Consider the following 11,839-nt stretch of genomic DNA (forward strand, 5'->3'; position numbering starts at 1 on the left):
AGATTAAGTTTAAATTTGGTCGAAAATTTCCGGGTCACTACATCAGGAACTTTGATAAATTCGTCAGGTAGGCGCTACAGGAACAACACAAACTCAACTTATCATATAACGAAATAATTTTATTTTTTTAATATACACCCATTAGTTACCTTAATATTTAATAATTCGTAGAATATAAGTGTATTACCCAGAGTCTTGCTGGAGGGATTGTAAAAATGAATGTAAATAGCTTCGTCATCATCGTCATACACTTCACAGAATTTATTGCCTTTACTTCTTTCCACGTTTTCATTGCTTTCGCCTACTGTGTCATCAAGGTCATCAACATCAATTGGTTGCCACATGGTACCAAGTAGGTTTGAAGCATTTGTGCTTAACATGTTGTTGGTGAATATGTGTTCACAATACATTCATAAACATCGTATAAATCAGAAGGTTTACTAAGCATAGTTGTGATGTTAAGAGTAATCACTCCGCTAATGTATTACATGTATTTATTGTATATTTTGTTTAGTATCTATATATATTTGAACTAATTGTAAAACAACAAAAGTAAGTTGTTTAATGACACTAATAAAGCATAATATATATATATATATATATATATATATATATATATATATATATATATATATATATATATATATAATCAATAATAGTGCAACTAACTATTTTAATAGAATAATATGAACTCTAATAATTCAATGATTATCTTTAATCGTAAGTAAAAGTTACGTTTTTACATCATAATTTTTTTTAGACCAAAAAACCCTAACTTTTTCGAATTTAGGTAAAACCTTATCAAACACATTATGTATATTCAATAAACTTTGAACATGTAACTCTAAAGCCTTTATTTAACAATAGATTCAACTATTTACCAGTAACGAAGCATGCAAACTATAATTGATTAGGGTTTATATTTGTTTATACCTGAACAGCTGGATTGAGGATAATGAAATCTTAAGTGATCTATTTGTGCAGGCGATGTGTATGGTAGTTATAACTAAACTATATACACACTTAAAGATTGTTTCGAGCTTTAAGTTCGGTGATTTAACATGTGAATGATGTGAATGCTAAAAAAAGTCGGACCAATTTGATTTAATATGAATGTCATTTGTGTATGTTTAGGAATTTCCTTCCACGTGTTAAATAATTTCTATAATTTTAATTATATATTTATTATATATTTATTAAATATAAATATTTAATAAATAATAAACAATACTAAAATAAAATTAATTTATTTCTTGTTATTATTAGATTTTATAATAATTTATAATTTATGAACTATAATTTATAATATTAATTTATAAAATTTTATTTAATATATTTTTTTCGTAAATATTCATTTTTATTAATTATAACTATATACGTATACGTATATACCTGGTTACGTATTATCCACTTTATTTAAAAAAAATCAAATTAAATTTCAAAATTCAAAATACATCTACATCTATCTACTGTAAGGTGTATGAACAAGACGGTTATGCAGGTAACCAGTGTAATATAACCATTCCTGTAAAAATTCAAGTTCGAATTTAAATTCAATCTACAAACATCGAACTTGTCGTTAGAGTTCTTATTTGATATTATAACCCTTTACTACGAAAAATAACTAACCCTGGGAATATCTATTAATTTCTTCATTCATAAATTTTTATGGAGGAATCACCTTCAAACTCGTCTGATGTATCGAAGAAAAGGAAGACCCGTTTAGACCACTGTCAACATAACGATCACTGCAAAACCCCTGCATCAACCAAACAAAACTCTGTTTCGAATGCACACCTACAGGTTGGAAGATGTCTACTTTTTCATATGAAACTCATCTTTTTATTTAATTACATGAAATAATTTAGATATACATATACTTTTATTGTCTTATATTAAACATTATTGTGTGGCTATCGTACTTATGTGTTCATTTTATTTTCCCTAAAGTTGATTTGGGTAGTAACGAACATAATTGCTTTGATACTTCCTCAAAGAAGAAAGAATGTGTTACTAAGTATCGTCACATCAGACCCAATCTTTCTAAAATACATATTCCTTTTGACATGTCAACTGATAGATCAAATCCAAATATTAATTCAGGTATGTTCATATACATGTTCTATATTGCACTCTTATCCAATACAAACAAATAATTTATTTTCAGTAATATGTTTATTAAATTGTGTCTCTATATGTATAGGTAGATATGCATATATATTTATGTGTCCCCTTAGTAAATGTCATTAATTTCGATCGTACCCCACCAGACAGTTGTTTTTTGGGGTTCTAAACACTTCCCCACTGTCAGATATAATAAACGGTTAGTATGACACTTATGTTGTTAATAGTTACATTTTTTCCATTTTTTAAATATATAAGATAATGTTATGCAACTTGACTTTAATTATCTTCATCTTTATGAAATTATTTTTTAAATTAATTTTACATTCTTATTTTCATATACAAGTGTATCAGACATTACAACAACATTCATTAAGCACACATGAGGTAGCCACTCAAACAACTCGTAAAGGCAGACGACCAACTTATACGTTATCATCACGCCGCTATGTTTCTGTTAACCAGACACCTGCAGCTTCTACGGCTTCTCAATATGTAAACCCATCGACAACCCTTTGTTCTACATCCAATACATTGATTAGTCATGTTCATTGTAGCGTATCTGATTCCACCCAAGGTATTTAGCTAAGGTTACGTAACATTACTTATTATATACGTTTGTCTCTAATATCCTTACATCTTATTCTATGCTAAAAAAATATCTTGACAGGTTCTTCTTCTACAACAGATGTTCAACCAACTAGACTCAATCCACGGAGACCCATAACATATTCCTTTTCAAATGACAAAGTTATCAACCTTTAACAATCGCATATACTTAACAATGAAATTTCTACAAATGAAGTACAATCTAACAAATTCAAAGGAATTCCTGTAGGTAAGAATCAGCTCAAATACTCAACTGTAAATTATTTATTATATACATATATACATTTTTGTATATATGTATATATGTTTGTTTTAGATTATGTGTGCGTGTGAGTGTTTCATTGTGTTTGTATTTGTCTGTATATACTTATTCCTGACATACATACATCATATAATTATTACGGACTATATAGACATAGGGGATGCTATTTACGTGTGTACTGCATGTAAAGCCATACTATGGAAGGTTGAGGCTCTTAGGGGTAACAAAGTGTTTCGTTCTAAGATGTATTCATTGTGTTGTTTACATGGCAAAGTTTTACTACCCAACTTGATACCTCCTCCGGAATATCTTCTTGATTTGTATAGAGGTCAGTAAACAAAAAGTAAAAACTTTGTTGACAATGTTCGACGATACAATATGATATTTAGTTTTACATCAATGGGTGGGAAGATTGATCATAAGGTCAATTCTGGACGTGGACTTTATGTTTATCGAATCCATGGTCAAAATTATCACTTAGCAGGTAGCTTGATCCCCGAAGAAGGAGAATCTCCAAAGTATTGTCAACTATACATATATGATACAGCTAACGAGTCGCAAAACGGAATAAATGCTTATAATAGGAAAATTCTTTTTATTTTCATATATTTACATATTACATATATTAAGGTATACAGAACAATGAATTATATTGATATATTTTGTTTTTCTTTTCATTCTATACAGGTGTCATATGGTTAATAGTTCTTCTAATCCCTATGCCATTGAATTTACAACTGTACATGAAATTCAAGGCTTACTGGATGCAATTAATCCCTTAGTAAAAAAATTTCGTATGGCGAGAGATATATTTGCGATGAATGAAAGGGAACCTATCCCAATAAAACTGATTGGTAGTTCGGATAAGGATGGTAGAACACACAATCTACCAACAGCTGATGAAGTTGCTGCTATAATAGTCGGTGATGTCGATGGTACGGCTGACAAGAGAGATATCATACTGGAAAAATGATCTCGACAGTTTAGACGTATCAGTGAATTGCATATTAGGTATCTTACACTTCAGTATCCTTTGTTGTTTCCATTAGCAGAGGATGGATATAGGACAGATATGTATCATCGTGGCGTTGATCTTTCAAGTGAGCCTGGACATAATAACCTTACAATTAGAGAGTTTTTTGCATATCGAGTACAAGCTCGTGTTGGTGAAGTGTCGTTAATTTTGTTGTCAAGAAAGTTGTTGCAACAGTTTATTGTTGATGCATACACTATGGTTGAGAATACACGCTTAAACTACATTCGAAATAATCAAAAGATTTTACGTGTAACTCCTTACTCTAACCTTTACGATGCACAAGAAAATGGTCACCAAGAAGTTTCCGACATTGGTAATAGGGTGATTTTACTTGCTTCTTTCACCGGTGGTGCAAGGTATCTACAGCAGAACTACTTGGACGCAATGGCCATCATTAGAGCGTATGGACATCCTGATTTGTTTATAACGTTTACATGCAATCCTAAATGGCCTAAAATTTTAATATTCTTATCTGAGGATAACTTAAATCCTGAAGACATGCCTGACATCATATGCAGGGTGTTTAAAATTAAGCTAGATGCTCTTATGCATAAATTCAAGCGTGAAAAAACATTTGGAAAATTGCTTGGAGGTAATCATTATTTATATTTTTAACGATATTATTAAAAAAATATGAGTAATATATATGTCAAATTAAATGATATCATTATTTACATTTACATATGCGCAGATTTATACAGGAAAGAATTTCAGAAGCGAGGTCTACAGCACGCTCACATTTGGTTATTCCTCGACAAAAAAGATAAGGTTCTAAGTCCAGATGACATCGACAATTTTATTACCGCAGAAATACCCAACAAAGATACTGATCCTGAATTATACTCTATTGTATCTGAGTTTATGATTCATGGACCTTGTGGACCAAAACATTCAACGCGCCCATGTATGACAAAACAAGAATTTTGTTCAAAGCATTTCCCAAAGGATTTTATAGAAGAAACTCATTTTGATGGGGCTGGATATCCTCGATATAAAAGTTGTCAGGATGGTAATTTGTTATGAAAGGCACCACACAGCTCGACAACAGGTTATAATGCGAATTCTTATGTTTATACATAAACTATAATATTCTTAATATCCGTACAATAACGTGTTAAATATGTATAATCGTAATGTATTAATATTATTTTATATTAAATTAAATTATAAATTATAAAATGCCAATCTTATTACACTAACAACTAGCAGTACAGTATTATGCTAAATTTGAACATATTATATGCCATTGCAGGTACGTTGTTCCTTACAACAAGGAATTAATGAAACAATTTCAAGCCACATATGAATGTTGAATGGTGCAACCAGATCGGATCCATAAAATATTTATTCAAATACATAAGTAAGGGTCCAGACAGAATATCAATTGCAATTCAAAATTCTGATGCTGCAAATTCAAATCAGAGAGAATCTAATCCGAAAGATGAGATTGCAAATTATTACAGTTGTTGTTACCTGTCAGCATGTGAAGCATCATGGCATTTGTTCAACTTTGAAATTTTATATAGAAGTCCAGCGATGTACCGGATTCAATTTCATCTACCAAACCATCAACCAATTCTTTATGATGCAGATGATTATGTGGATTCAGTTCTATCAAATCCAAGTGCAGGTACATCTCAGTTCATCGAGTGGATGCGGTGTAATTAGATTGATGAAGATGCTCATTAGTATACGTATGTTGAATTTCCAAGGCATTATGTGTTGAATAAATCAACTAGAAAATGAATAAGATGTAAAGAACAACGAACAGTTAGAAGAATCAATTTTATGCCTCCTAAGGCTGGTGAAACCTATTATTTACGTATATTGCTCAACAAAGTAAAGGGACCCACTTGCTATGAAGATATACGAACAATAAATAATCAGGCTCATGATACATTCAAGGAAGCTTGCTACGCATTGGGACTTCTTGATGATGATCGTGAATATGTTGCTTCAATTAAAGTGACTTATAAAGTTGCATCAGGTGATTTTTGTCGCAACTTATTTGTTTCATTAATAACATCAGACAGCCTCTCATGTGCAGATCGTGTTTGGAAAGAATCATGTGACCTTTTGTTCGAAGTTTTAATACGAGAGTGCACCGAACAACAATTTAATTTAGGTAACAACTATTTATATGTCATTTATCTTAACTCTTATTACTTTATGTTTACTTTGTTTACCTGTTGTCAATTTAACAATTTCACCTACTCTTTCCGTTTTTTTATATTTTATTTTTTTAAAATCACTTCAGATATCATATACATTTTCCATTTCTATATGTATATGCATAATATGTATAACAAATTTTAAGAGATAAATTTTTTTTATATGTATAACTATAATAGATGATACACAAACTATAATGTCTTTGTTATAAAACTTTTTGATATATAACATGTACATAATATACTTATATACTCTTTCATGTAGATGAAAATGAACTGAAGAAGATACTCTACAACCTAGCTTTAGCAAAGATCGAACGATTGTTGAATAGATCTGAAAATAGCTTAAAGAATATTCCAAACATGCCATTTCTTGATTATGAGTACATTGACTACTCATGCAACATGATGATTCAAGATGAGATTTCTTATGACAAAGTGACTCTCGTCACAGAACATGCAACTCTATTTTCCACTATGACTGACGAACAAAACGCTGTTTGCAATACTGTTATCGAAGCTGTTGATAAGGTCGAGGGTGGTACTTTTTTTTATGGTTATGGAGGAACATGCAAAACATTTGTATGGAAAACATTAGGCGTTGTACTTTGTTTACATGGTGATATTGTAATCAATGCCGCATCAAGTGGTATTGCAGCTTTGCTTCTGACCAGAGGTAGGACTGCACACTCACGCTTTGCAATCCCTATAAATGTTCTTGAAGATTCTTTTTGTAACATTCAACTAGATAGTCCGTTAGCTGGTCTTTTAAATAAAGCAAAGTTAATTATTTGGGATGAAGCCCCTATGATGCATAGACATTGTGTTGAAAGCGTTTTAGTGAACAATACGAAATATTATACGTTAAGAAAATAGCAACAAGCCTTTTAGTGGAAAGGTAGTTGTTTTTGGTGGTGACTTTCGCCAGATCCTACCGGTCATCTCGAAAGGTAGCTGAGCAGAAACAATATATGCTTCAATTCACTCTTTTAAATTATGGCGTGAATGCAACGTTCTTAAGCTCACTAAGAATATGCGACTTCTTCAATGCGTTGGCGATTCTGACGTTAATGAGATTTCTGAATTTGCTAAATGGATTTTAGACATTGGTGAGGGAAAAATCAATCTATCCCACGATGGAGAAGCCCCGACGATGTGTTACTGACTTCAAATAACAGTCCAATTCAAAAGATTGTAAATTCAACGTATCCTTCTCTATAGGAGGAGCTCGAGAATTCTAACTTTTTTAAGGAAAGAGCAATACTTGCACCAATGAATCTTGAGGTAGATGAAATTAATGAGTTTGTTTTGTCCATAATTAACCAACCAGAAACTATTTTTTGAAGTTCTGATGCTCTATGTCCTCATGAAGTTGATGATTTGGTGGGAAAAAAACTTTTTTCTCCTAAAATCTTAAACGATTTAAGGGTACCAGGTGTTCCAAATCACAAGTTAGTGTTGAAAACATGAGTTCCTATAATGTTACTTCGTAACGTTGATCAGTCAAAGGGCTTACGTAATGGTACACGCTTAATAGTTGAAAGAGTTTTTGATAACACCATAGAAGCACGTATCATCATCGGCCACTCTTTTGGTAATCTTACATACATACCTAGGATGATTGTTGAACCATCTAACAAGACAATTGCAGTGAAATTCAGGAGACGTCAGTTTCCACTAAACGTATGTTTTGCTATGACGATAAACAAAAGTCAGGGTCAGTCTCTTTCTAATGTTGGCATGTTCCTTCAAAAGCCTATTTTCAGTCATGGTCAGCTCTATGTTGCAGTATCTCATGTTACAAGCAAAAAAAGGTTTAAAAGTACTTATATTGGACAAAAATGGTAAGTCACTAAATACAACAAAAAATGTTGTGTACAAGGAAGTTTTGCAAAGCATTACATAAACCAACCCTTCTGCTATCAGTGTACGTATTCAAATTAAGGTGTTTTATATTTTACCGTAATTCCTTCATAATACATATTATATTCATATATCTTTTGAATTTTTTAATTTTTCATTTACTCCTATAATTGTCCAACACTTAATCTTTCTATGTTTATTTTGGATACTTGTGTCAACACATAACCAAGTTGCTACACATAAACCCCCTCTTGCATTACATGAAGTTGAGGAGTTCGAAAGCATTAACGGATGTTAACATGTTATCACATGAATATTGCATCAGAATATGTTTTTTTTTTCTTTGTATCATACAGATAATGAATTTTAGCATTACTTTAATGTTACAACTTCACTTTATTTGTAATAATAAAATAATATGGAGTTGTTTACTGTGACGACCCGGAAATTTTTGACCAAATTTAAACTTAATCTTTACATGGTTTCGACACGATAAGCAAAGTTTGTAATATTGAAGTCTCAAAAACTGTGAATTATTTTCATGGATTCATTTAACCTTTAACCAATTCCGAAGATTCATGAACAATTAATTGTAACTTGATATGTATGTATATATATATATATATATATATATATATATATATATATATAATAATTAGAAATATAATTTTAAATATTGTATGTTGTTGTTACCAAAATTTATCTATGTAAAATAAAACAAAATATAATTATTATTATTTAAAACATATCTATATATATATATAAATATATATATATATATATATATATATATATATATATATATATATATATATATATATATATATATAAGTATATTAAAAATAAATATTTAATGATTGTAATACTCTTTGGACGTTTCGATTATTATTTAGAGGAGTTTAATTCGAACTATTATTATTTTAAAATAACAGTGATCTGTAAATGAGTAATATAAATTTTAGGCTTATTAAAAATATGTTTAGGAACTATTTATTGAATTCTAAAACTTTTTTTATATTTTATTTGGGATTGGAAGTGAATAATTAATGTAATTTTTATTTAACAGTTAATGACCAATTTTATACCATAATGATCAGAATAAATAATTATAACTAATATAAAATTTTGAGATTTTTTTGAAGACTTTTATCCGCTAATGACTACCAACGGAGCACGAGATCCAGTCCGTAATATAATGAATTCAAAAGTGTCGGCAGCCTTATGATACCATATTTTTGCATTTTTTTCCTTAAATTCATTTATTTGTTTCATTCTTTCATTTTCTTGTACCTTACCCCACTCCTTGTACCATCAACCCACACACTCCGTATTTTATTCATTTCAATCAATATATAACTACATTTACACATATGCAAAGATACACCACACTACTATCATCCATTAATTTGTTTCTGTTTTGGTTTAAGAACACCACAAATCACGGCTACCACTCAACAACCATCGTTCATCACTATCATGACCTGCCACCACCATACCTCTTCACCCATCATCACGACACCACCATCCTCCAACCTCCCACTAACCTCCTTACGTCACCTCCACTTAGATCACCATAATCACTATCACTATATATTCACCACTCCATGACTAAACTAATTTTGGTTTTGTTTCTAATACAACCATCACAAAACCACCTCACCCACAAGCACATCATAACAACTACAATCCTTGATGATTACTGCTACAACACGTAAGTTTTCTTGTCCTTGTCTTGCTGAAAATAACCGAAGCCAAACACCCTATCTTTCTTCTATTTTGATCAGCTCAAAACCATCATGAACCCATTTGATTATCACTCAAACCAATTACCTTTGATCCTTGATAACTAATACTTGTATCTATGTATTAAACTGAAGATAAACGTTCATCCATAACCCTATTATTTTTTTTCTGATTTTCTATTGATCTCGTACCAATTACTACTGATATCCTATTCGGAAACTTCCAATCGAAACCCAACACCATTAAATAGTTGCTCCTATCTGTACTGTTTCTGCTATTCCAAAACTGAACACCCACTTGCTATTAATTATAGTGACCCGAACTTTTACATGTTTATATATATTAAATAAAATTGATATTTATATGATTAAGTGTTTCCAATATGTTAAGCAATTAAACTTGTTAAGACTTGATTAATTGAAATAGGTTTCATATGGACAATTGACCACCTAAGTTGACCGGTGATTCACGAACGTTAAAACTTGTAAAAACAATATGATGACATATATATGGTTATATATATAGTTAACATAATATTATTACAAGTAAATATATCATTAGGTATTTTAACAATGTGTTATATACATAAAAATGAGACTTTTGAATTAAGAAACTCGAAAACGATATATATAACGATTATCGTTATAACAATGTCTTACTAAGTACATATGAATCATATTAAGATATTGATACATTTGGTTATTTATGTTAAATTATAAGTAAATATATCATTAAGTGTATTAACAATAAACTACATATGTAAAAATAAGACTACTTACTTAATGATTTCGAAACGAGACATATATGCAACGATTATCATTGTAACGACATTTAACTGTATATATATCATACTAAGATATATTATATATCATAATATCATGATAATGTTACAATTTAACATCTCTTTAGATATAATAAACAATGGGTTAACAACATTTAACAAGACCGTTAACCTAAAGGTTTTAAAACAACATATACATGTAACGACTAACGATGACTTAACGACTCAGTTAAAATGTATTTACACGTAGTGTTTTAATATGTATTTATACACTTTTGAAAGACTTCAAGACACTTATCAAAATACATCTACTTAAAAAAATGCTTATAATTACATCCTCGTTCAGTTTCATCAACAATTCTACTCGTATGCACCCGTATTCGTACTCCTACAATACACAACTTTTAGATGTATGTACTATTGGTATATATACTCCAATGATTAGCTTTTAGCAGCCCATTTGAGTCACCTAACACATGTGGGAACCATCATTTGGCAACTAGCATGAAATATCTCATAAAATTACAAAAATATTAGTAATCATTCATGACTTATTTACATGTAAACAAAATTACACATCCTTTATATCTAATCCATATACCAACGACCAAAAACACCTAAAAACACTTTCATTCTTCAATTTTATTCATCTAATTGATCTCTCTTAAGTTCTATCTTCAAGTTCTAAGTGTTCTTCATAAATTCTATAAGTTCTAGTTTCATAAAATCAAGGATACTTTCAAGTTTGCTAGCTTACTTCCAATCTTGTAAAGTGATCATCCAACATCAAGAAATCTTTCTTATTTACAGTAAGATATCTTTCTAATACAAGGTAATACTCATATTCAAACTTTGATTCAATTTCTGTAAGAATAACAATCTTATTTCGAGTGATGATCTTACTTGAACTTGTTTTCGTGTCATGATTCTACTTCAAGAACTTTCAAGCCATCCAAGGATCCTTTGAAGCTAGATCAATTTGTCTCTTTTCCAGTAGGTTTATCCACAAAACTTGAGGTAGTAATGATGTTCATAACATCATTCGATTCATACATATAAAGCTATCTTATTCGATGGTTTAAACTTGAAATCACTAGAACATAGTTTAGTTAATTCTTAACTTGTTCGCAAATAAAATTTAATCTGTGATGACCCGGGAATTTCCGACCAAATTTAAACATAATCTTATATGATTCGACTCGATAAGCAAAGTCTATTAAACCGAGTCTCATTATGTTTGAACTATTTCA

General features: G+C 30.3%; 3 protein-coding genes across 3 annotated transcripts; all 3 read left to right on the top strand.

Annotated features, from left to right (window-relative positions):
- The first annotated feature begins 3,394 nt into the window (after positions 1-3,394).
- LOC139875552 (uncharacterized) lies at positions 3,395-5,312 on the top strand. The gene is made up of 5 exons (XM_071862885.1): positions 3,395-3,513; positions 3,683-3,930; positions 4,048-4,623; positions 4,723-5,040; positions 5,284-5,312. Exons 1-5 carry the CDS (start codon positions 3,395-3,397, stop codon positions 5,310-5,312), a joined length of 1,290 nt encoding a protein of 429 aa, XP_071718986.1.
- A 21-nt stretch (positions 5,313-5,333) lies between these two features.
- Positions 5,334-7,078, top strand: LOC139875553 (uncharacterized). Its single transcript, XM_071862886.1, has 3 exons — positions 5,334-5,661; positions 5,803-6,156; positions 6,468-7,078. The coding sequence occupies exons 1-3, from the start codon at positions 5,334-5,336 to the stop codon at positions 7,076-7,078; spliced, it is 1,293 nt and encodes a 430-aa protein (XP_071718987.1).
- A 603-nt stretch (positions 7,079-7,681) lies between these two features.
- Positions 7,682-8,425, top strand: LOC139875554 (uncharacterized). The gene is made up of 2 exons (XM_071862887.1): positions 7,682-8,016; positions 8,422-8,425. The coding sequence occupies exons 1-2, from the start codon at positions 7,682-7,684 to the stop codon at positions 8,423-8,425; spliced, it is 339 nt and encodes a 112-aa protein (XP_071718988.1).
- The last annotated feature ends 3,414 nt before the right edge of the window (positions 8,426-11,839 follow it).

The sequence above is a fragment of the Rutidosis leptorrhynchoides genome, chromosome 11 (genome assembly GCF_046630445.1).
Source record: "Rutidosis leptorrhynchoides isolate AG116_Rl617_1_P2 chromosome 11, CSIRO_AGI_Rlap_v1, whole genome shotgun sequence".
NCBI classification, from domain to species: domain Eukaryota; kingdom Viridiplantae; phylum Streptophyta; class Magnoliopsida; order Asterales; family Asteraceae; genus Rutidosis; species Rutidosis leptorrhynchoides.